Below are 24,704 nucleotides of genomic sequence, written 5' to 3'. Positions count from 1 at the left end.
AGAAAGCTGAAGTGTTGGCCTTCCGGTTCGGGGCAGTGGGCGCAGGTGGGCTCGGACGTCAGCAGCCCTTTCCCTGAGTCAGGACCTCAGTGGAGACCCACAAGAGAAGGAAGGCCAGGCAGGGAAGATGAAGGGCAAGAGTGTTCCAAGATGGACAAACAGCTCCCGTGAAGACCAGATCCAGAGGGCTGGTCTGTACGGTCAGAGCGGCAAGTGTGAAAATGAGCATAGTGAGGAACAAGGCCAAGGGCAGGCCAGGGAAGGCTGACGTCTCTAAGGGACTTGGGGGCTCTTCTGAGGGCAGTGGAGGGTTCTACGGTACAATGCAGCGATACAGTGAATGATTAGTCCCCTTTTCTGGATGGGGAAACTGAGGCACTGAGGAGCCGTAGGTAACCAGTCTGAGGTCACACCACCACAAAGTGGCAGGGCCAGGATTCCGTCCCAGCAGCCTGAGGCCGAAGCTTACACTCTCCAGCACGTTGTTAAGTACATACACAGACACTAATATACATAACTTGAAATTAAAAAAAAAAAGCTGAACCCCGGGCACCGGGCTCAGCCAGGGGCCGTACAGGCAAACTCTATTTAAACCCATTTAACAAGGAGCCTCTTAATGATCTCATTAGCCTGGACAGGGCCCTTAGGAAACTTGAGGCAAGGCCTTGCTTTAAATGGGGCCCCTTTGAAGTGGCCACCACCTGAAGCAGCCACCTGAGAGGGCGGGAACAAAGCCAGCCTGTGAGCCCCGCACCCACTTGGGCGGGCGCCATGGGGCTGCTAGCGTGGTAAGACCCGGCCTCGGTGTGGCCCAGGGTGCCCGCCGGGTTTCCATTAGCTCCATCCCAGCCACCCTCTCCACAGGCGTGTACGGATGGGTGATTTGGCTGGCCACAAATGAGTTCATGCACCATGATGGCGGCAGCCAGGAGCCTGTGGCCTTCCTTAGGCCTCACCCTCTCGGGATTGGACTTGGGTCTCCCTCAAGCCCTGGTCTGGCTCTTGACCCTGCGTGGGTTCTCCCTGACCCCAGACTTAACCTCCACCCTCTCTGTTCCCCATTTCCTTTCATCAGTCCTCTCATTTCTGGACTGACCAACCTGATCTCTCCATGACCTCCTTAAGGGCAAGTGCCTGATCTTCCATGAGAGTGGCTGTGGAGACCCCAGCCAGACACTCCCCCATCCAGAGGGCATCTACCTCTCTGGCCAGCTCTGGGTCCAGCATGAAGGGGGAGGGTCAGCCTCCTGACAGGGCTATGCCCCCTTCCGGGTTGCCCCAGGAAGTCTCAGGGCAAGTGACCTTCTGAGCAATGAGCACCTGGCCTATCGTCCCACCACAGGGTGAAAAACCCAGACAGGCAGAAGGAACTGATTCACCTTTCCAGATCTACATGCTGAGGCCCTCCCAGCAGGCTGCGGCTGAGGCCCCTGCCTATTAATAGTCAAGCAGCTGTTTGCCTCCCTGAATGAGACTCTTTATTTGCAAGCTGCGTTGACAAAACAGATCCCGCTCCTTCCTGCCGGGAATATTTGGGGCTGGAGGGGCCGCAGGGAGATGTTCCTTCCTTCCAGGGAAGTTGAGAAGGTCAGCGCAGGAAGAGATCTTAGTGGTGACCCCCCCCCTCAACACTGGGGAGGACAAAGCTGAGCTCATTATCACCATCCTCTCTGCCCCCTCCCTCCCTCCTCCTCCCATGTTCCCAGCTCCAGCCAAAGGCTCCATTCCTTCCCGAGTACTGCCTCCTTGACAGTCTCCCCTTCCTTTGTCCCAGCCCCAATCTAGAACCCTCGAGGTCAAGTCCTTGGGTGACTGCCCCTTGCTGACATCCAGGCCTCATCTTCTGTGCCCCCAGTCCTTCTATCCACTGTGTCTGTGCCAGCATGCCCTCCCTGAGATCCTGGCCTTGACCTATACTATTCCCTCTGCCTGGGGCTCCTTTCCACCCCTGCCTTCCCACATTAACCGTCCCTTACATCTTAGCCTTCAAGAGATCAGGAAGCCTTGCTTCCCACACCCACCTCAACGTGCTTTCACACTCTGCTGAGTGTACCCCCTCATCTGAAGTTCTAGGAGGGTACAGTGACAACTTTTTTTCCCATTGTGTTTCTCCACCAGCCACAGGGACACTCTATGACATGGAACTAAAGCAAAGAAAGGGCATATGAATTTTTTTTCTCTTTCCCAGACCTCCATGATCTGATCAATCACCAAGTTCTGTTAATTCAAGATGGTTCAGAACAGGAGATCTGGAGATGTCGGTTTGAATCATGGTTCTGCCACTTACCAGCAGAAAGACCTTGGGTAAATCACTTCATCTTGAAAAACCTCAGTTTCCCCACCTGTGAAACAGAGCCAACCATAGTGCCTACCTCGTAACATGGTCGTAAGAAGTCAGCGAGATAATGCTTACAAAATGCCTAGCCCGGTGCCTGACATATTCAGCAAATGTGAGCTGCAAAGATAACTTTCAACATGATGATTCAAAAGAGAATCTCTCACCCGTCCCTGCCTCCCCATTAACCACTACCCATGATAACTGTCTCTCCACAGCACCTGCTTTGAGAAACAGCTGTCTGGGCTAACGCCCCTGCTACTGGATGGTAAGGCATGGAAGTCAGAAGAGTAGAGGAAAAAGCCATGAACCTAAGGGGTAGGCACTGTCATTCTCTGCTTATTGGCACGGGCTGGCCCTAGAGCCTGCCGTGTCTGGCATCCCAGGGAAATACTAGTACCAAGGGGCTGGCTGTCTTCACATTAGAGCAGTCCAGGCACCTGCTTTGGGTTCCACTACCCCTCAGGGTGCCTAAGGCATATTTTATCAGGAGTTAATGGACTTTGTTCCTTCTCTGCCTGATGAAGGTATAGAGGGGCCTGGAGAGGGTTGAGAAGGAAGGAGACATTCATTGGTGTTCTCTGCTTCCGGGAGCGTGGCTGGCTATTCCTGCTCCTCTGAGCTTCAAAGCCTTCTTAAATTGTCTTCAAAGAGTGAGTACTAATCTCTGCCTGTACAGGACTTTTCAGTTCCCGAAGCATATTGACTTCCATGAGCTCACTTGGTCTCTTAGCTGCCCACCCTGTGGGCAGAGTAAGGCTCTTCCCAACTTGGCTGATGGTGAATTTGAGGCTTAGTAGAGGCAAATGCCTTGCCCAAGGCTGCAGAGTGGGGGTGTAACCATGCTGAGGGTAGAGCCCGGGTCTCCTGGCTTCCCACCCAGCACCCTTACCTGGCTGGCATTCAAGGTGAGTAGCCAGCAGAATGTTCCCCATGCTCTGAGAGGGCTAGACAATTTTTTTTTTTAAAGAATTTATTTATTTCTTTGACAGAGATCACAAGTGGGTTGAGAGGCAGGCAGAGAGGGAGAAGAGGAAGCAGGCCCCTGCTGAGCAGAGAACCTGGTGCGGGGCTCGATCCCAGGAACCTGAGATCATGACCTGAGCCAAAGGCAGAGGCTTGAACCCACTGAGCCACCAAGGCGCCCCTGGACTGGACAAGTTAAGCAAATAGCTCTAGGCCCCAAAACATATGAAAAGATGTTCAACCTCATGGAAATTCAGAGAGATACAAATTAAGACCATTATGAGATACCATTTTACGCCCACGAGATTGGCAAAAAGATAAGGAGCCTGACAATACCAAGTGTTGGCAAGAATATGGGTGCTGCTAACGGGAGTGTCTGCGGGGATAAGTGATTCAGAAAACCATCTGCTATTATCTTATAAAGTTGATCATTCACTTTCCCTACAACATGGCAGTTCCACTGGTGGGTATGTATATTTCCAGGTATGTATACACAAGTGCAGACCATTCGGACCACACTGGTTATGAAAACTTTGACTTAATTTCAGGCCTGTGGGTAAACAGCCACTAGTCCATGTCTCTCTCCACCCAGCCCCTTCACCATGTGACTCCCCTGTGCTCTGGCTGCTCCAGCTCCTCTTCTTGGGGCCCTTGCAACATTCCCAGGATCCAGCAACTGTAAGGTTAACACCTGGCCTCTCCTTGACCTCCCGGACCAGGTTCCAGCAGTATAGCATTCATTCCAATTCCTCAGGGCCCCTTACCTTTCCGGTTGTTTGTTGTTGTTAGTATGTACACCCTAGAGAAACCCTTGTTCACATGTACCAGGAGAAATGTACAAGTTTATTCATAGCATCAGTGTTATTAGTAGACACAACAGTGAGTGCAACAACCACAATAACAAATCAACTATAAATAACTCAACGTGCTCAGACGGAAGTTGCCCGTATAAGCCGTCTCCTTCTGTTGGGTCAGAGAAGCTGCTCATGGGCTCTGGGCAGATGAAGGCCAGTCTTCCAGCGGGGTCCAAGACCCATCAGATATCATGCTGGATAGCAAGTACTGAGCCCTCATTTCCGTGCCAGGTGCTACATTCATTAGGCTAGTATCTTATTTCCCAGCAGAGGAGGCAATGACCGTGGTTCATCCCATTTCATAGGGAAGGAAGCTGAAAGATAGAGACGTAAAATGGCTTGCCCAAGGTCACACGTTGTAGAGCTAGAGTTTGAGGTCACATCTGGGATTCCCAAGCCCAGTATGGGAGACCTTCTTCACCACTGTGGGCTCATTGCCACAGAGTAGAGGTTTCTGGGGTACAGGACCTTCTCTGCTCAGGATCCCCAGCTTCTAGCTCGGAGCCTGGGTTACAAGAGATGCTCAGCAAACAGAGACTTCATACCACAAAGCAGTCAATCAGCCTATTGGGTCTGACTTCAGCCTCTAGACCAGCCTTACTCCTGCCTGGTCTCTGAAATCCAGGCCAGAAGGCCATTTCTCCCCCCAATTCCTTTGCTTCCTGATGGCCTGATTTTGAACCTGGGCTTGTCAGACATGTCTCTGAGAGGCCCCTCCAAATCTTTAAACACAAAGAATGTGACTCTACTCACAAATTCCTTTATTCTCTAAACATTGATTGAGCACCTATCACATCAGGTGCAGAGCTCTGAGGGGGAGAAACAGCACGGACCAGAAATCGTCCTTGCTTTCAGAAGCCCTCTGCTGGCCTCAGGTGACCCCAACCCTGAAAACCACATCCTCCAGAAGAATGGGTGCCGAAATAAAGCCCACGTGCTTGGCTCAGGGGCCCTTCAACTGGTCAAAGTGGTAAAAATGGCCGGACATTGCAGTGACATTGAATGTTCTGTCCTCGTGTGCCTCCTGTCTGACCTTCTGCCTGAGCAAGAATTTGTTTTTTCTGTGGAAAGTTCAACGTGCTCGTTTATTTGTTTGGTTTCTTAATTTAATCTCTTTTGCAAATAAAAATAAAGATAGTGTGTTTGCCCAAATAGTGACAGGCTCCACCTGAGATGTCATGAGGACACTCGGGGAATGAAAATCCCACCAGTGCAGCTAATGGCCTCGGTGCCCTGGACAGTGGGGGAAGTGCCAGGTGGGTTAGGATCCCAAGCACCCCAGCACAGCTCTGCCAGGAACTGATGTTGGAAAAGTCATTTGGCCTCTTCAGCCCTGTTTCCCTTTTTTAGGAAATGAGAGAGTCAAAGATGTTTGTAAAGGTAGAACTTTCACATTCGCTACCTCATTTTGCCATCATGATACCCTGGGAGGAAGTCTTTTTGATCTCTATTTGATTGGCAGAGAAATGAAAGCAGAAGAGTCAGAAGAATCCAGGGGACTCAGCCACTCAGCACTGGAGATGGGACCTCAGTTCAGGCTCCCAGCCCCTGTCTGGAATGCTTTGGTCTTTCCCAAGGTTTCTCAAATTTGGGAGACAGACACATGCCTTAAAAAATTCTCACTGACCTGGGATCTTTGTGGTCTGCAAACACAAAATATAAGAACCTGCTCAGTTTGATCTTTTTGAACATCTTGGTTTGTTTAGGAGGCCGTGGAGTCCTTGATCATCCCAGCGCCGATGCGACCGTAATTACAAACAGACCAACACGGGTGCAGTCACGCGGCCGTGCAACATTATCAGGCAGACATCCCGACAATCCAAAAATATTATCTTTAATTGTTTTAGATTATCACTGGAATGAACACCAAAAAACTAAAGTCTAAAAGAACTTGTGGGGAACCCCACCCCCCAATCTGAGATTCTGTCAGGCTGCCTCCACATTGCCTGAAAACCCCTCCCAGTTCGAACATTCTTTGAGTTTCCCTGGTAACCATCTGCTGGTGGAAATGACAATTAAGCTGTTCAGCTGCCTGGTTCACTTAGTTCCCCCATTATGGCTCTGTGCCAGGGTCAAGAAGGCCTGAATGTACCCACCTGCAGTGACAGGCGAAAAGAAGAGGGAACCTCCCAAGGTCAGGGGCGAGTCTCTAAATACCAAGTCCAGAAAGCCTAAACCGGGATGAACCTCATTCATTTATCCACCACCCCATCCACGAACCCATCCTGTTCTTCAAATATTCACTCCTGCCCGTTATATTCTAGGTCCTAAATTTGGGACAGAGAAGATGGGGTGGAAAAAAATAAGCAAAGTTTACCCAAATGTGTATAATGTGCTACTCTCAATGTTATATAAATGCGTGTATGTATGTACCCTCCAGTAACAGCGCTTCCTCCTGGGAAGCTGGGGAGAAGGGTGGGAAGCGAGGAGACTTTTCTCCACACCCTTTTTACACTTCTCTGGTTTTCACAACACGTGTGTGTATTGCCTACTCCAGAAATAAGTTTCAGTTGTAAATAACGCTCCTGACCGTGGTCCCGGTGCTCCGGTCACTTGAGCAGGTGACCACTCTGTGATGGTGGGAGGGGTGGAGGAGTGATCTAGGCTCAGCAGAGAGGACAGTAAGCATCTTTTGGTCCTCCTGTCCCTGGGCTCCATGGTCTGGTCCAAATGGCTGCTCACCCCAGAGGCCTCTGCCCACCTCCCCCCAGGCTTGATCCTGCTCCAACAGGGTGCTGTGCCCAGGATGCTGGAATGAATTGCTGGGAGGCAATGGGGGTAGCCCCCTGCTGTAGCCTCAAGAGACCTGTTTGTGTGGGCTGGCATGGGGTCACATGTGAGTGAAGGTGACCGGGGACGTCACTTTTCACTTTTCTTTCTTTCACTGACCTTCACTTTTCTTTCCCCAAATACTCTCCTTGGAGCCATCAGATGCCCCCATGGATGACTGACTTGCAGCTGCCATGGCATGCACCCTCCTAGCTCTCCTGCAAGATCAGGAATGTGACTCCCTACCCTTCCCTGCCTCCAGAGTCACCTAAATTTAGGGCTCAGGACCCAGGTCCTGAGTGGGAGAGGAGGGATGGTAAGTCTGGGTTCCACACATCCGGTTCCTCCAGAGACCTAGCCGTGTTCTGAGATGTGGTTAGATTCAAAGAGAATATATCCATCCCTTTGGACCAAACACCACTGGGTCATCCATGCTAGATGGGCCTCAGATGACAGCCTCTCTGGAGACTGGTCAGTGAGTGCTCCCCCACCTTCTGCCCTGCCCTCCTCCTTCCAGCCTCGCAGCATCCCTGGAGCTCCGGACTGTCCTGATCCCCGTTTTACAAGAGAGGAAGCTGGAACCCAGAGGTAAAACAAATTACTCCCAAGTTCACCTCACTTGTCCATCTCTCAGGAAGGACTCAGTCCAAGCTAGCCCAGCCCGGGAGCCCATGCTCTTTCCACTGCAGCGCCAGGCCTCCTACGGAGGGCGCTATGTGGCCAAAACGGCCTCTGCTTTCCGCAGACCGCAGCCACCCAGGCCACAGAGGGAGATTGACGCTGTAATTATACTAAAATATAAAATCTTTGTGCATCAAAAGACGCCATAAATAAAGTACGAAGACAGGCCACCGACTGGCAGGAGGTAGTAGGAACAGGCCCAGGTTTTGAGCTCCCACAAATCAGGAAAAATGACCAGACAGTGCACTGGAAACATGGGCCAGGGATACAAAGGCAATTCGCAGGAGAGGAAATGCAAGCGACCAGACAAATGATGAAAACATTTCAGCCCCACTGATCAGAGACATACAAATTAAAAACACCAATGAGAGGCATTTGGCCCCCATCAGAGCGGCATAAATTCCAGTCTGACAACTGCCAGTGTGAGTTTGGATGGGGAGCGACAGAAACCAGCCAGCCCTTCAGATGCAGCCAGGCGATGGCGGGCTGGGAGACGCTCGTGTGCCCGGCAACCCCTTCCCAGGCACACACGGGAAACTTGTGCAAGGACCTTCCTAGCTGTGAGGCTTGGGTTGTGAAAAACGACAACTAGCTCTGATGCTCACGGATGTGAGAATAGATTAGTAAGTTGCAGCACACAGTTACGATGAAACGTATTAGAACAGTGGCAACGCCTGTCCTGAGTTCCGTATACAAGGCAGATAAATTCCAAACAAAATGTTGAAAGGAAACGAGCAAGTTGCAGAAGGCTATGTGCAATGTTATAGTGCCGACAAAAACTTTAAAAATCTGCAGCGCAATACTTTACATGTTTTATGGATGTATACATATATAGCATAAACATAAAAATATGTACAAGAAAGATTCACGCCAACGTCAAGGAACACGGTGGTGACTGTCTCCGGGCAGGACGGAGGGAAATAGGCTGAGAGGCTGCTACTTATTTGTGATGTCTTATTTCACAACCTTGGCCTGGGAACATGGAAGCTGTATGCACGTGTTCCTATGTTTTTCATACATTGAATGTTTAATTTCTTTAAAAAAAGAAAAAAAGCAGAGAACCAGACAACGGCTCCAAGGTCAATTGTCTCCCAGGTCACTGATCGCTATTGGAAAATTTTATCTGGAATTTACCCCCTAGTCAGGGCTCCTAATTCTGTTCCTTGAGGATCCTGTGTGACTGTGCAGGCTGGCAAAAGCAGAGAGGAGGCTGCATCGCCCAGCCACCCCCTCCATCGCCACCCCCTCCGCCCCTCGCCACCCCTTCCAGTCTTTAAAGCAGATGGCTCTTCACACAGCATGTTCTTTTCTGTGGAAAGTCCTTGAGAAGCCCAGACGCAAAGGAGGCTCAAAGAAATCCCACCACATTTGTCAGTGGAGCTCTCTCTGCTAACCAGGGACTAGGCTCAACAAGGGATGCTCAGTGAGAAGCACGGAGCAGGGTGTCAGGACATCTGCTGTTGATATGCTGGGTGACTCTGGGTAAGCGACAAACCTCTCTGAGCCCCGGTCTCTCCCCAGGTGCACCGATTAAAATGTGTGGTCCACCGTGGCCGTTCCGGACCTAGAAGCATCAGAATCAAGCGGCAAGGTTTTTAAATGGTTGATGCCGGGGCTCCATAACCAGAATTGCCTGAGGTGGGACCCGAGAATCACATTTCTATTGAATTGCCAGGTGATCGCACTGCACGGCACATTTGGGGATCAGACGGTCATTCCAGGTCGGACATTCACATATGTCCGAGAACTCGGTCCACGTCACCTTCTTTTCTCTCCCCACCCCCAGTGCCTTCCTGAATCTTTGTTAATCATCACCCTGAAGAGCTGATGCCAAGCAGGGTGCTGGGTGAGAATGAGGGAGCAGATGAGCTTCCAGAATGCGGCCCCTCTCAGCCTCCCACTCCTTAGTAACCGCAGGGAAGCTGAGAAAGAAGGCGGGGAGGAGGAGCGGGCCCGTGCACCCCTCCACAGGTGGAGGAGGGTCTGGTGGTGGGGACATGGCCCATCTGCTGGATTCCTACCCCTCGGCTCTAAGGCCCAGTGCCCCAGCTCCTGGAGGCAGCGCCTTCCTTCCGGCCCCCATCCTTGGCATGGATCACCACAAATCACAGAATTCTAGAACATCAAAAGCAGACCAATGTTTTCTCGACGGAAGCCATTCACCGCCGTCTTACCACCTGTACTATTATTTAATTGCTACTTTCTTTTACATTGACTCACTGTTTTTTTTTTTACTTGAATGCCTACTTTAGCCCCATCCTAAGCAATAATATCTGTGAAATAACAGGTTTGATGTGCTAGTTATTTTTTGTCTAATACACATTAAAATAAATACATAATGATTTCCATTTTAAAATGTCCCTCTATTTATCTCCTGAAGTCACTTTGTGCTTCACGGCGCTTTCAGAAACGCGGAGCTGGTCCAACCCTCTCTATTGAGAAATGCAAACTGAGGCGGGGTGGGGGCGCTGCCAAAGACCACACCACTGGGGTGGAACCCCGTATTCCTACAGGCATGCACACTGGAGATGAGGGAGAGCACACCAAAGGGCTTGTGCCCGGCCTCTGGTCTCCTGGTGACCTTGACCTTTAGGGAGACCTTTCTTTGATGGTGCACTGCCCCCTTCTGGTAGGCCCTTCTGTGATGTGGCTCCTTCCAGCAGGAGTGGCCAGAAGAGAGGGGCTCCTTGCAGAGCAGAGACTACTGTGCTCTGTTGAGAAGCTGAGGCAGTCAGGGAAGACACCACGGAAGAGGTGGTATTTGCATTTGGGTCTGAAGTGTGACTGGACAGGGCTGAGCTTGAATGCCTGTAAGGAAGCTGTGATTCGTTCTCCTGGTTAGTAGTTGACTTCCGGGGGAGGTTTGATAAGCTGGGGAGAGAAGTTATGCGGAATGCGGTGTACAGGGGAGGAGAGAATGGGGCAGACACAGTTGGAAGGAAGGCAGGTATGAGGCCGGAGGGCGCCTACCTCGGCCTTGAACTGGCTGGGACCTCACCAAGCTGATTCCTGCCTCTGATCGGAGCCTGCTTCCTTATCAGTGAGAAGAGAGAGAGCCAGGCTTCATGCTCTCCAAGGACACTTCCAGCTCTGAGAAATAAAACCACATAAATAGGAAATTATGCTGATGAAGTTGTGAATTGCTACACCCTTTTTGGCAGTTAATCCGGCTTTAGCTATTAACATAAACCAGAGCATCCCCTCTGGCCCACTTTCATTCCATTCTACAAAAATTAAAGCTCCAGTCCGCAAGGATGTATTTGCAGGGCGTTGAGAGCAGCGCTGTCCTATTAGCCAGAAAAAAAGAAGTAAATAAGCTGTCCCAAGCTATCTTCCACCTCTGTCAGCAGACGTCCCCCCTCCTCACACTACCCCTGCAGCTGGCCCTCAACCTCACTAGCTCAAAGCTCATGGCTTGGGGCCTTACCTCGCTGAGCTTGACTTCTTCCTCTATGAAAGGGGCAGAGAACCAGGGACATGCTCCATAGGGGGCTCTGAGGGCTAACGCCATAAACACTGGTTTGCCTCACAGCACAGCTGTGGGGGGCTCCTGGTAGATGAGCTGCCACGCTTACCGAGAAGGCTGCCGGGATCCCAACATCTGGAGAAAAGGCTCTGATCTGACCCTCGGTGAAAAAAGCCAGTTGCTGAGTGTGTGTTTAGGATGATCTCCTTTTGCAAAAAAGAAAGAAAAGAGAGATGAAAATAGGGAACTGGGAAGGGAGGATTAAAACCTTATAAAACCTGGTGCAGGTCATCTGTGTCTATCTGAGTCCAGAGGGATGACATGAAGGGACCTGACACCAAGCCTCCTAGGGGTTGCTGGGTGTGGAGGTGGGGGACTGGTGGTGCTGGAGGGTGGGGAAGGGAGCTGGGAGTGGATGACCTGGAGGGAAGGTCTAGCTTTATCTTTGTACATCCCTGAATTGTTTGACTGCTGACTGCCGTAATCACTTTTAAACCTTTTGTAAATCTTTAAAATCTCCAAGACTGAAGAGAAAAGAAAGCGAGAAATTATTATCCTGGGAGCGGGATGGAGACTGTGGGAAAACTACAGGCCCAAGTGACTTGGCCCAGGGAGAACCCATTGTTACCATAGATGATGAGGCCATCTTCGGGTTCCAGGGGCAAAGGCAGCCTTTCCAGATAGGGCCCTCTGTAGAGTTCCAAGGCCAGAGGGGCTTTTGTCCAACCAGTAGAGGTGTTGAGGATCAGAGAGGTCAAGAGACTGGCCCAAGGTCACATAGCAAAGCCTGGCCAAAAAGCAGTTTCCTGACTCCTGGCTCAGTAACCTCTCCCCTATATTGTGCTACCTTCCAACTGTGTGCAGGAGTCCTCCTGCTGGGAAAAGAAGGGTATAGTGTCCCACCTGCTTAACTTTGTTCCCCTCTGCTGACAGTCCCTCCTTCTCTCATTTCCTGAGTGCCCTCACTGTACCCTGCTTGAGAATTCAAGATGACTAAGGCCTGCTGCTTACCCGAGAGGCACTCACAGTCGAGTGGTCTGGAAGCTTCTGGCTTCTACTGCTAACAAAGACATCTTTTTCTAACTGTTAAAAAAAAAATTGCTCTGAGGCTAATTTTTTTTAATGCACTGTTTTGTTTGCTGCTGTCTTAATTGTTGCCATGTTGTATTTTATCAGTTTAATGTTTTAATTTTGTGCTTGGGCCCTGAGGCAATTCAGTGAAGGGTATGATTTAGAAAATCAAGGAAATTAAAAAAAAAAAAAAATGTCCACACAAGAGGCAGCCTCCCAGGAGCCAAGGACAAAGCATAAGTGCTTAAGTGCTTAAAATGAATTTTATTAGGAACAAAACAAAAACAACCTGTTGCCAGACAGAAGGTATTAGACCATCCTGGTTTTATTTTGTTTTTGTTTTGTTTTGTTTTGTTTTTATCAGTTCTTCCTTTTTCCCAGGATCAGCCAAAGACTCACGCCCTAGTATCCTCTCCACTGACTTCTAGAAGCTTCCACATTTCTGCTTCTAGGCTTGTACTCACAACGTTTGCCCTGCCTGCTCTGCCCTCCTTTCTTCCTCAGGAGTCAGGCTATAACCACCCCTTCACTTACCAATATTTGTTGACTGGGGTTGGGGATATCATAGCCAACAAGACAACCCCAGATCAGCCCTCAGGAAATTTATATCTACAAAAGTGTTCACTCAACGAGGATGATGATACCCCATGGGGGTGAAAATAAGAGCTTGGAGTAGTGAAAAAGAGCTTTGATTTGCCCAGAGATTTTATGCTCATCGGCCTATTGACTTAACTCAGTCAGTGGCCCATCCAGGCCCCCACCTTGCCCCCAGTCAGGAACCCGGGCATTGCCGTCAGGTGGAGTTGCCAACTGTCTTACAGCACAGGCTGCTGGTTAATCATCCTCATGGTGGCCCAGTCCCCGGAGGCTTCCACTCTTTTCCTGAACATTGGCTCCCTCTGACTCCACTTCCCTCCCTGCCCAGTGTAGATCCCAGAGCTCAGAGACTGAGCACCTCTTGCCAACACTTTAAATCCCTGTGCCTCTTTCCCTCATGCATCTGGCTAAACCCGAGGCCTCTAGATAAACTCCACTAAGTACTTTCCCCTGGCCTGCTCCTGGGTAGGTGAGCTACAAAGAGGGAAATCTCTCAGTGGGACAGGAAGGACACGCGTAAATTAACGATCACCAGCCTCTAACTGGGTTGTCGACACTATCAGGCAATTGGGGATTTTGTGGGCAAGTTTGCTTCCCAAGTCGGAATGCTCATTCTCCTCCCTCCAGACTCCTCACCACCTCTTCCTCGCTCTCAGCAGAGGACCTTGCCTCCCACTTTGCAGAAAAAATAGAAGCTCAAGATGAAATCTCCCTTAACATCCCACTACAAACCTACATCTACATCTGCACCCATCCTCTCTTTGTTCCTTCTTTTGGTTCTAGAGAAGTCATCCCTCCTCCTCTCTGAGACCAACCCCTCCACCCACATGCCTGAACCCATTCCCTCTTGCATATGCTCCTGAACGTCACTTGCTGATTATCTCCCCTGTTCCCTACACCCCTAATTAAGCTCTCTCCCCTTGATCTGCCTTTAAACAAACCCAGCTCTCTTGCACCTTATAACACACCTCCCCCAGCACACACACCGACCCTGCCACACTGTCTCTCTCCTCTCCTTTGCACAGAAACTTCTCCAAAGACACACTGCCTCCTGCTTCCCTCCTTCATCGTCAGACCACGGCCACCTGACCTTCTCCATCACTCCACGGAAGTAGCGCTCCCAAAAGCCGTCAACAGTCGCCACAGCTGTCATTAAGCCAAAGCTCACGGTCCCATGCTCATCCCATCTGACTTCTTGGAGCATTCCCCATGGGCTCACTACACTTTCCCGAAGCTCGTCCCTTGCTTTCCTTCCCTACACCCACCCTCCTGGGTCTTCTCCTGCCTCTCTCTTCCCTCCTTCTCTGCCTTGCCAGGCACATCCTCCTCTGTGCAGTTCTACCCTGTGGGTAAGCCTTAGGTCTCCCTGCTGGGCCACCTTCTCTCCTCTGTCTGTGTTCTGCTCCCCAGACAACCTGGCCCTCAGCCACAGCCTCGATTATCATCTCTTCTGACAGCTTCCCATTTTCATGTGGGTCCAAACCTAGGCCCCCAAGTGCCTACCGGACACCTGCTCTCCGTGTCTCAAAGGCATTTCAAGCTCCAACCGCCTAAAGCAGAACTTGCACTTTTCATGGCCCACCTCGTCATCCTTCCTTTCCCACTCTGCCCCCATCCCTGTCGTCTCCAGGCTTCCCTTTCTCAGGGAAAGTGGCTGCCTGCTGGGCTGCCCAGAAACCTCACAGTTCATCCCGATTGCCTTGCCCTCCATTCCAACACATCCCTATGATGATTTTACTTCTCGACAACCCTGGAATCTTCCAGCACTCTCCACCTCTGCTGCAACCAGCATTGTCCCATTATATTCTCCCTAAACGCCTGCCTGCACTCCTAAGCTTAACTTGTCATCTGGCATGGACACATACACACCCTACTCCACTCTCCACTGGGCATTCACACAGACCACATTAAAATGAAAAACCATCCTGTCCTTCTTGGGCCTACACTGTCAGTGGCTTCCTATCATGCTTAAGATGAAAACAAAGATTCCTTAATGTGGAATCTGTCTGTGCCCACCTTCCACATTCCCCAATCCCCTTGCTCTCCCCCTATGGCCTGCTCCCAAGGCCTTTTCTCATCTCTCCTCTCAGCTGCACCTTCTGCCTCAGGCCCTTTGCACAGGTTCTTCCCTCTTCCCAGGAATACCCCCCCACCCTATCCTCACCTACACACAGTTCAGATTTCCTCACAAACGTCACTTTCTCAGGGGCTCCTTCCCTAACCCCCAGGAAAGCATAGATCCCTCCTTCCTGTTAAATGCTTTCACAATAATGGCTAACATACATCTAGGCACAGCACTATTGCTAGAAGCTTCTGAGCATTTCTGCTTAGACCTCAGTTATTCCCCAAGCCTGTGAAATAGATATTACAATTATTTCTATTTTACAGATGAAGAAGCCAAGGCACAGAGAAGTTATGTATGTAACTTATCCAAGTTTCCTTAGTTAACAAGAAGCAAAGGCAGAATTTGAACCCTAGCTGTGTGACTCCCACACGGTGTTTACTGTTCCATAAGAAAACTCTATTCTTTTCCTTTCTGCATGACCTCACTGTTTGTAACAAAGTGTTCGTATAACTTTTAGCATGTGTCTCCCCCTTTAGACTTCAAACTCTACTGGGGTGAACACTACTTTATCCCAATAGTAGGTACTCAATAAATGTTTCACTAAATAGCGGAATGCAGATTACTCTCCTCCCTCTTCCTCACTCGCTGCTTTCAGTCACCAGGTCCTATCCCTGTTTCTTCTGGAGCAGTAGTTCCTAACTCTAGGAGGTTCAGTTATGTGCTTATCCACGTCCTAAAATCAGTGTGAAACGTTATGCGTCTGTGCACATTCAAAATTTTCGGCAACAAAGTCTAGGTGGTTCATGCTATCTTCAGTTTCTCAATGGGTCCGTGAAGTTAAAAAGAGCTGATTCAAATATTCCCCAGCCTACCTCATCCTCTCCCTGCCAGCCTCCCTTCAACAAGTACAACAGCCTCACATCTAGTTTGCTCTCCACAAATCCGTCCTCCACATTCCGGTGATAGCAATCTCTTAAAAACACAAACCCAGGTCACCCTCCTACATAAAACAAGTCAGAGATCATCTATCACCCTTGCAACAAAGTGCAAGCTCTGCTCGGCAGGAGAGGGTGCTGCGGGGCCTGTTTATTTCTCCATCCTCCCGTGTCCTTACTCATCCCCTCTTTCCCACAACCACAGCCCACCAGCACAGACTGGGTTCTATGTTTGGGCTTCCCAGCTTATAGCGGTGGTTTCTCCTCTCTGTGTACAGGCAGTGTCCTCTGCCTGGAATGCCAGTCCTCTCTTCTGCACCTAGAAATTCCTGTTCCGTCTTTAAGCCTGAAATTAGACGTCTCTTTGGGGTTAGGCGCCCCTCCTCCCGGCTCCCATAGGCTGTGTCTGTCCCCGACAGTGCACTCAAGACCTTGAACCATCGTTGTTGGTTACCAAATCTCCTTGTGAGCTTTGAGGGTAGCCTCCGTTTCTTATCCATCTTTTCATCCCTCCATTCCAGGTGAGCACTTGCCTGAAGTATAGTGCTCAAAAAACTATTTAGGCAATGAATGAATAATGACAAATAGTCATGGGTCCTAAAAACTCTGTGAAGTGAATAAATGAGTGGGTAACTGGAAGTTCGGGACTAGAGACCTGCAGATTAAGATGTACAGAGATGAGCAAAACGCTATCGCAGACGTCACAGCGAACAGGGAAGACAAATACCGGCGGTGAGCAAGTCTGGAGGGCTTAAGGAGTCATTCAGATCAAGGCCAGGAGGCGGGACTAGGTTTGACCACGCCCTCCATGCCAATGGGAGGCCTCATTATCCTCCAAGCCTCCGCCCCTTTCACCCACCGGGGCGGAGCCGGCCACTCCAGGAAATAAGACTACATTTCCCGGCTCGCCGCGCGACGCGGGCGAAAGAGGAGCCGGAAGTGGGGCGCGCGAGGTCTAAGGGCACGAGGGAAGTGGCGGGCGGGGACTGAGGGGGGCGTGCAGGTGAGCGGACGGCCCGGTTTCGTCGGCATGGCCGAGGCCAGGAAACGCCGGGAGTTGCTTCCCCTGATCTACCAGCATCTGTTACAGGCGGGCTATGTGCGCGCGGCGCGGGAAGTGAAGGAGCAGAGTGGCCAGGTAAGCGTGCTTGGGCCGTGTGCTTGGGCCGCGTGCAACATTTGGAGAGCGACTGCCTGTGCCCCCTCCCCTAGCGGCCTGGCGGGCGCCTAGAGCCGGACCGTGCGGTGCTCTAGGAGGCGGCCGGGGCTAGTGAAGGAGCCACAGCCTCTGCCCTCGCTACGGCTCCCTGTCCTTCTGGGCCTCAGTTTCTCCAGCTGTGCAGTGGGCGGGCCCCGATGTGAGATCCGACGCTCAGGGCTTTGTAATTCCCGCGCCCCTTACCTCCACCGCCTTCCCGGTAGTGGCGGTTTAAAGTTTCCGAAGTCTCGGGCCACGTGGCTCAGCGCGGCCCCGGAGGGCTAGAGGGTTGCTCAGAGTCTGAGGGGTGAATTGCGAGCAGACCCCGGGAAGGGTGAGGAGGACACAGAGCGCCGAGGAAAGAGGCTTGTGGCCCCTTACTTGAGGTGAAACTGGCCCTCGTCCCACCGGTACGGAGTCAGACAGCTTTGGAATGCGAGCTTGTGATGGAGTCATTGCTTACTTCATTCATTTTTTTTCAGCAACTCACTCTGGTACTCAGGGTGCTGTTGATAGAATGTTGAGCAAGGTCCCCCAGCCCTCCTAGGTTTTATAATCTAAATCTGGTAGGAGAGGTGGACATAAATCAAGAATCACAAAAGTAACACGTTAGGTGCCAAGAATGAGAGGTGTAGGGTGGTAAGACAGGAATGGCAAATTGCCAGTGTCAGGGACATTCAGGACTGCTTTCGCCAGGATGTGGAAGTTAATTTGAGACCTGAGAGAAGGGAGGTGGATATTCCAGGCAGAGGTGCTAATGCCCTGTGATGGGAGGGAACTTTCTGCATTTGTACTGGCCTCTGGAAAGTCCGTTGTGGCTGTGAAGTACAAGGTGACAGAGGGGGTAGGGAGCTGGCTGGAGCCTTGCTCTAGTTGGTTTGGTCTTCATCTGAAGATCAGTGGTAAGTCACTGGAGGGTTTTAAACTGGATAAGTGGATATTGGCCTGATTAGTCTTGCCTTTGGCTGTGGTGTGGGCTCTGGTTCTGATGCTTGCTTCTGGGATCTCCCTAAAGTGTGATGGGCCAAGACTTTATCCAAGCTTTTCTCAACCCTCTTTGGACCTTGATTGCCTTTCTATTCCATGTAGATCACTTAACAGGAAAGTGGGGTAAGAGATAGTACCCATCTTCACTGGGGCATTTGTCTAGGCCAAAGTATCCTGAGCATACAATGTAGCTCAATGTAGCAGGAGCAGACAGATGACAAATATTTGAAAAAAAAAAGTTAATGATACAGTGTGTTCAGTGATCATAGGTATTAACTATAAAAGTAAGGCAGGCAAGAAGGATAAGGAATATCAGGGCTCAGTTATAAATAGGGTGATCAGGAAGCCCCACTGGGAAGGTGACATTTCACCTCTGAGAGGACAGAGACCTTAAGGAAGTGAGGGACTGAGCTATGTAGTTATCAGGAAAGAGGATTCCAGGCAGAAAGAATAGCAGCACTTTTGAGGGCCAGTAAGGAAACAAGTGTGCCTTGGGCAGAGCAGAGTGAAATTGACAGTTGGAGTCTGTGTGTTACCAGCCCCTGTGCTGGACACTGACTAGAATATCTTGTTCAGGCCTGATAGCATCCTGCTAGGGGGGTTCTGCTCTTACCCCTGTGTTATAAAGAAGTAGCCCAGAGTCTGATGAGGTGAAGAGATTAGCTCAGCCAATTAGTGGAGGAGCTCTACCTGACTCTAGATGCAGCCTCTTAGCCATTCTGCCCGGATTCCTCATACTTCCCTCACCTCACATTGCTCACTTGACCTCTCTGGGGCACTTGACACCCTGGGTTCTTGACATTTACAGGTGGGGCCATCTGGCCTTGGCTCCAGAGGGCTGGATTCCACCCAGTTCCCTCTGCTTCTACCAAGGACTGGCATCAGTCTCTTCCCAGCAGAGGAGTGGACCGTGGAAATGCCACTGGACACCTTGGATGTCTGGGCTGTGGTTTGTACTGCCCTGGGAAGGTTGACCCACCTGGCCTTTCAGAGACTCTTGAAAGGCTGGGGATGGAAAAAATTCTGTCTTGTGACCTCTAAGCATGGAGAGTGCCTGGAAGGTTCAGGGCTGCTGGATAGATGCTAGCCTGGAACATTCTAACTCCAGTCTTTCAGAGGTACCTCTCGCTAACAACATTGTCTTAAGTTTTTAGCTGGAAGTACTTGCCCTCCTTGTCTCTGAAAGGTTTGAGTGGTACTGACTGGGGCAAGCAGACATACTTCCCAGCACAAAAGGTCTCCCATGAGGTCGTGGAGAATTGGGCCCAAGGAGGACTCATATTGTGCTGGGAGTTAATTGCTGCTTTCTCTTTACTTCTCTGCAGAAAAGTTTCCTGACTCAGCCTGTAACCCTTATGGACATCTATACTCACTGGCAACAGTAAGTCTGACGGGGTGGAAGAGGGGAATAGGGTCACCCCAAGCCATCAGCTTGAAATAAGCTAGGATTCTAATCTGATCTGCAGTCTGTCTACGTGGCCCACTGTGGACACTGGCTTTGCCCCTGAGAAGCCAGGTCACAGCTATGGGTGTCTGATAGTGAGAGAGGACATTGAGAGCTGTATTCAGTGCTTCCAAGGACCACAGCTTCTCAGCAGCTTGTTACTCATTCAGTCACCAAACATTTCTGGAGTACCTACCTGCTAAATGCCAGGTCCTATTCTAAGTATGGAGATAACTGTTGTGAGTGAGACAGACATGGTTCCTTCTTTCCTGGAGCTGACACTGGAGTCATGTAGGCATGCCTCGAGAATGAAACAAATAAATATAAAATTAAAATGGCAGTAACGATTAGGAAAAAGGACCTGGTGCCAAGACCCCATAAACAGGTTAGCTGGGCCTCATTTAGGGGTTTCGGGGAGGTTTCCCTGTGATGACCTTTGGTGTAAGGGCTGCAGGGAGTGGGGGAGGGAATGAAGCAGTAGGTCTGGAGAGGCAGGTAGAGTGGGACTGGCAGAAGGAACTGCCTGGGCTGAGGCCTGTGGCTGCAGCCACAGGGCAGAGGAGGCTGGATGGCTCGCAGAGTTGACCCATGCAAGGCCTCATCGTCCGTGGTGAGAAGTTGCGTCTTTGCCCCAAGAGCAGTGGGGGCCATGAAAGTGTGCAGTGGAGAGTGGTGAGATCACTCTGCAGGATGGCATGGCTGGTTGGGGCTGTAGACACCATCATCCAGGCAAGAGTTGATGGGGCTTGAGACAGGAATAACAGAGGGGGTGTAGAGTCAGACAGTCAGTTCCAGGAATATTAGGGGATGAGACCGAGAGCTATGGATGGTCTGGAGGGGTGGGCTCGTTGACTCCCTGGTGCCTGGTCTGTGCACTTGCATGGAAAGTGGGCTTGAGCATGGAGCAAGAAGCAAGCCCAGTTTGGAGGGAGAGGGAGGACATGTTGCATGTGAAATGTTTGTGAAACATGCAGAAACAGGAAAGGCGAGGGGTAATCCAAAGGCATATCAACAGAGGAATGGTTTGAGAGGGAGGGAAGGGGTAATCATCCTCTCTGTGAACTGGCCTGACCACAGTCATCCAGGGGAGTGAAGGACCTGCAGTCATGTCCCATGTTGAATGAATAGAAAATACTGAACTGTCCAGGATGGACAAGAGATGGCAAAGGGGCAGGTAATAGGTGTGCACATCTCTGAGGACAAAGGAAGTGGGCTGTTGTCTGGGGTCCTGAGAGACTGAAGTGCGACCCAGAGGTACTGCTTTAGGGAGACAGGCTTCAGCTTCTGAATGAGCTATCCAGAAATGAGGTAGGCTACCTGTCATCAGAGGTGTGTAAGCAAGGGCGAGAATGATGTGGAAGAGATCCCAGCTTCCAGTGGAGAGCTAAGGTCTGTGAAGACCCTATCAGCTCTCGGTTCTCAGCTACCCTCTGCTGTAAGGTAAGGCCAGAGTGCAGTTCCCTCCCTGCACTTCCTCTCCCTCACCCCCTTCAGCATGTCGGGTGTCTGGCACTTCCCTAGAGAACTGCTTCAGTGAGCCCCTTGTCACTGGTCCCTTCTGTGGGTGAGGGGTACTGAATGAGGACCTTACACCCACCAGAGGCAGCCTAGTCTAATGGTTCTCAGCAGAGTTCAAACCCAAGAACTAGCTATGTGACCTTGGGCAAACTTGGCTTCCTTGAGTCTATGTCTTCATCTGTAAAATACAATAATAGTAAGTAAGGTGCGAAACCTGACCATTGGAGGTTTATCCTCCCCCATGCCCAGTATTTATTGAGTGGCAGCTACTATGAGCCAGAACTGTTCTTAATATACCTGGGACAAACCAGAGAAGAATCCCCACCCTTATGAAACTTACATTCTGTTGGGGCAAGAGGAGCATAATATAATAAGTGAAACCTGTATTTCAGGGGAGTCCCAACAAGTGGCCTTCCTGGGAACAGGGGCCCACAAACTGACAGCACAGCTAGCCCAGCTGGAGAACACAGGGCACAGACAGTGACACTGTCGGGATGGGAGGGTGAGGTCAGAGGAGATGGTCCTTGTACACTGCAGGGGCTCAGCCATCTGGGTGCATGTCCTGCCCATGCCTCAGACTTCCAAAATTCCTCCTCTCTGACCCTGAGCAAGTCAGTTGTTCATTTTTTTTAGCTGTAAGCTGATGTGCCGAAGATACATAGTGAGCCAGCCGAGGTTCCGGCCAGCACCCCCTCCCCGCCCCAGGGTTTGATGATGTAGCTGGGGAGGCAGGCAGGAAGTCAGGAGAATAGCAGGAGGGAGAAAAGTGCTCTGAAGAAAACGAAACAGGATGGCAGGGCAGAGACTGGCAGGGGTGGGCCTTTGAGGAGTCTATATTGGCGCTGAGGCCTGAAGCACAGGAAGGAGCTGAGCAGGGTCTTTCAGAAAGAGGGCAGTGCTGGTGCTGCAAGTTCTGGAGAAGTGGGGGAGTCTGGATGGTCCTAGGAACAGCCTACAGATGCTGGCCCATCATACTCAGTGATGGTTGGCCATTGTTATGTAATGTTATTGACCTTTCCTGGTTATTTTGAAGACTAATAGTTTATGAAATGTGTAAAAATGCAGAATACAAGTGTATTACACCATGTTCTCAAACCCTCCGTGCACATTTCCTTGGGGAGCAAAGGGGTGGTGGGGCGGGGGCATGTCTTTCTTTTCAAATCTCCTGGAAGTGCCCTTGCCACCTGGTTGGTACAGCCAGTCACTTGGTCCTGCAGAACCTCAGAGGTTGGCCAGAAGCGGAAGGCGGAAGAGGATGCAGCGCTGCAGGCTAAGAAGACCCGAGTGTCAGACCCCATTAGCAGCTCTGAGAGCTCGGAAGAGGAAGAGGAGGAGGAGGCAGAAGCTGAAGCCGCCAAAGCCAGTAAGCACCCTGCCCTCTGGGAGAGCTCCGGCCGGTGTGTTTGTAGGGGCTCAGCCCAGGGCCCTGCAGCTTCGGGGGGCAGGCATTTGAATATTGGGTTGTTCTGGGGAGAGAGCCCACCTCCAGCTTCTCCTCCAGTGAGCCCTGGGAAGACCAGGACCTTTTAGAGAGAAGATTGGAAGCATCTCACATACCTCTTGCAGTATTTAGTTGAGCCCTTTCTCGTGCCAAACATCGTGTCCCAGATACTTACTGGGAATCCAGTGGTGAACAAAAACTGAGCTGGGCCCTTACAGTCTGATTTGAGGTACAACAGCTACATTGTTGCAAGCCCCCCCTCACCCCCCGGTGATTCTGATGAAGATGGAAAGAAGCCCACATTTATAGAAGAGCTGCTGGAAGGATCTCAGAGGGCAGCTGACAGGCATCCCTTCTGTTTGGCCTGTGGGCTGCCAGGGGAGGGGCTGTGCTTCCTGTCATTCTGAAAGAGTACCAGGTAGCACAGGGAGGCTCTCCTGGGCACTCTGGTCTCAGAGCTTTCACGGGATGACCCCGTGAGGCCTGCCCAGCCCCTTCTCCCCAAGTCCTCAGGACGGTTCGTGCTTTAACCAACATAGCTGAACTCCACAGAGGAATCGTCCTTTTTCTCTGCAAAGTTATTGGGTTTTGCTTACAAAGAAGGTAATTTCTTGATTTTAGGTATATTTTCCGATTATAAAAGAAATCCAGGATTCACTGTGGACTGTTCGTTACAGGATTTACGAAAATGGTTAAAAAGACGGGGAAAAAAATTACCCATACTCTACCGCCTACAGTTTGGCAAATTATTTTTCCATTTATTTTTCCTGAGCATGTTTTAAAAAATATTCAAGATCGTATTGAATATATCTTATATCTTTCTTAATCTTCTAAAATTATAAATGCAGAACAGGTTCACTTTGAATCATACAAAAGCATGTGGAAGAAAAATGAGTGGTTTTCTGATCTCCTATCCTGGTTCCCTTCTCCCCCATATGTATCCTAGCGGGTGGCTTTCCAGCTGTCCCCTTTGCATCTGAGCCTACAGAAAGCTGTCCGTATGTGCATACATCCATAGCTCCGTGCTGTGAAACACAAAAACTGGTCAATTTCATACTGACTTATATCTGATATTAATGAATTTTTATTTAGTGAGTCTTATTTAGTGATATTTTATTAATATTCCTGTGATAATGGAATCGTAATCGAGTCCCCGTTGAGAGAAGCATATGGAAATATTTGTGGGCAGCGTGGTACATGTCTGGCATTCTCTTCAGAATCATACTTGATGGGGAAGGGTGCCAGAGAGGCTGGTTGACATCACATTGGCCACAAGTTGGTAATGGTTGGTACTGTATGGTTCTCTCTACTTCCTCTCCACTTACAAATGCATCTAAAATTAAAAAGAGAGGGAGATGGAGTTAAATGCCAGGAAGGGAGTTAGACCATGCCATTTATCTCCGCAGTGTCCTCTCGCATTCACAGCATGCCCTAGAAATCTTGTCCTGTCTGAGCTGTAGGGAGACAGTCCCCTAGTATAAGAGCACCAGGAATCTCTAAGTCTTAACATCTGACCAGTTCCTGGGCCCATGTTCAGCTGCCTTTCCACTAGAAACCCTTGAAATCCTGAGCAGCTTTCTGTGTGGCCCGAGGAAGGGTGGGCTGACCACCGTCCCTGTCCTGCTGAGTGACTCGGGCTACAGCGTGGTCACCTGCGGGGCTGGCCCACCCTGAAGTGGGGCCTTGCCGTCGAGGTAGTATGCAGCACGCCTGTGAGCCAGCCCTTTGCTCTGGGCGCTCCAGTGTCTCATGCCAGCCAGGGCTCCCTGGGGGACGCAGATCCGTGGCTTTCATGTCCCCCTGCCCTCTTGCTCCTTCTGGCTGTGGCTCCTGCACCCCAGAGCTCTTTCCCACAAGTCTGGGCTCAGCCTCAGGTCCTCGTGCCAGCACCAGGCAGCCATACCAGTTGAACCATCCGGTGAGCTGAGACCTATTGTCTGTTCTCAATGAGAAAAAGCTCACCTGGCTCAGCCGGAGGGTGTTTCTGTCTTGCAGCCCCAAGACTAGCGGCTACCAACTCCTCAGCAGTGGGGCCAGTTTTGCCTTCAGGCGCAAAGGAGAAAGCCAAGGTGAGTAGGACCACCTTTGAAGCTGTGGCCTGTGGGAGTGAAGTGCCCTACAGGGGGACAGTCTCCTGTGTCAGGCAAGGATAGGGTTGTGGATAACAGTCTGACTTGGATTCAGATGTCAGCCTTTATCACTAGTCGTGTGACCCTAGCACGTCCCTTCACCTCTCTGGGCCTCAGTTTCCTTTCCTGTAAGGTGGAAACATTGCACACTGCTCCAGGCCACTGGGCACAGCATGCACCTGTAACAGCTTCTTTCCCCGTCGTATCTGCAGTCGCCTGCCTGTTCAGCCAACAACTTGTGACCCATC

At 50.7% G+C, this 24,704-nt stretch overlaps 1 protein-coding gene across 28 annotated transcripts in view; it reads left to right on the top strand.

Annotated features, from left to right (window-relative positions):
• Positions 1-16,578: 16,578 nt before the first annotated feature.
• TCOF1 (treacle ribosome biogenesis factor 1) overlaps positions 16,579-24,704 on the top strand; it is a 37,639-nt gene continuing 29,513 nt past the window's right edge. For 23 of the 28 annotated variants that reach the window (XM_082726253.1, XM_082726252.1, XM_082726245.1 and 20 more), the window contains exons 1-4: positions 16,579-16,877; positions 19,250-19,305; positions 22,104-22,249; positions 24,323-24,396. In XM_082726253.1, coding sequence (XP_082582379.1) covers positions 16,770-16,877; positions 19,250-19,305; positions 22,104-22,249; positions 24,323-24,396 — 384 coding nt within the window. In that variant the 5' untranslated portion in view covers positions 16,579-16,769. The remainder of the gene's footprint in view (positions 16,878-19,249; positions 19,306-22,103; positions 22,250-24,322; positions 24,397-24,704) is intronic. The other 5 variants (XM_082726257.1, XM_082726255.1, XM_082726256.1 and 2 more) reach the window with 2 other exon arrangements.

Source organism: Mustela nivalis (genome assembly GCF_964662115.1).
Source record: "Mustela nivalis genome assembly, chromosome: 3".
NCBI lineage: Eukaryota > Metazoa > Chordata > Mammalia > Carnivora > Mustelidae > Mustela > Mustela nivalis.
The sequence above is the reverse complement of the archived record's forward strand: the minus strand, read 5'-3'. Positions and strand labels throughout refer to the sequence as shown.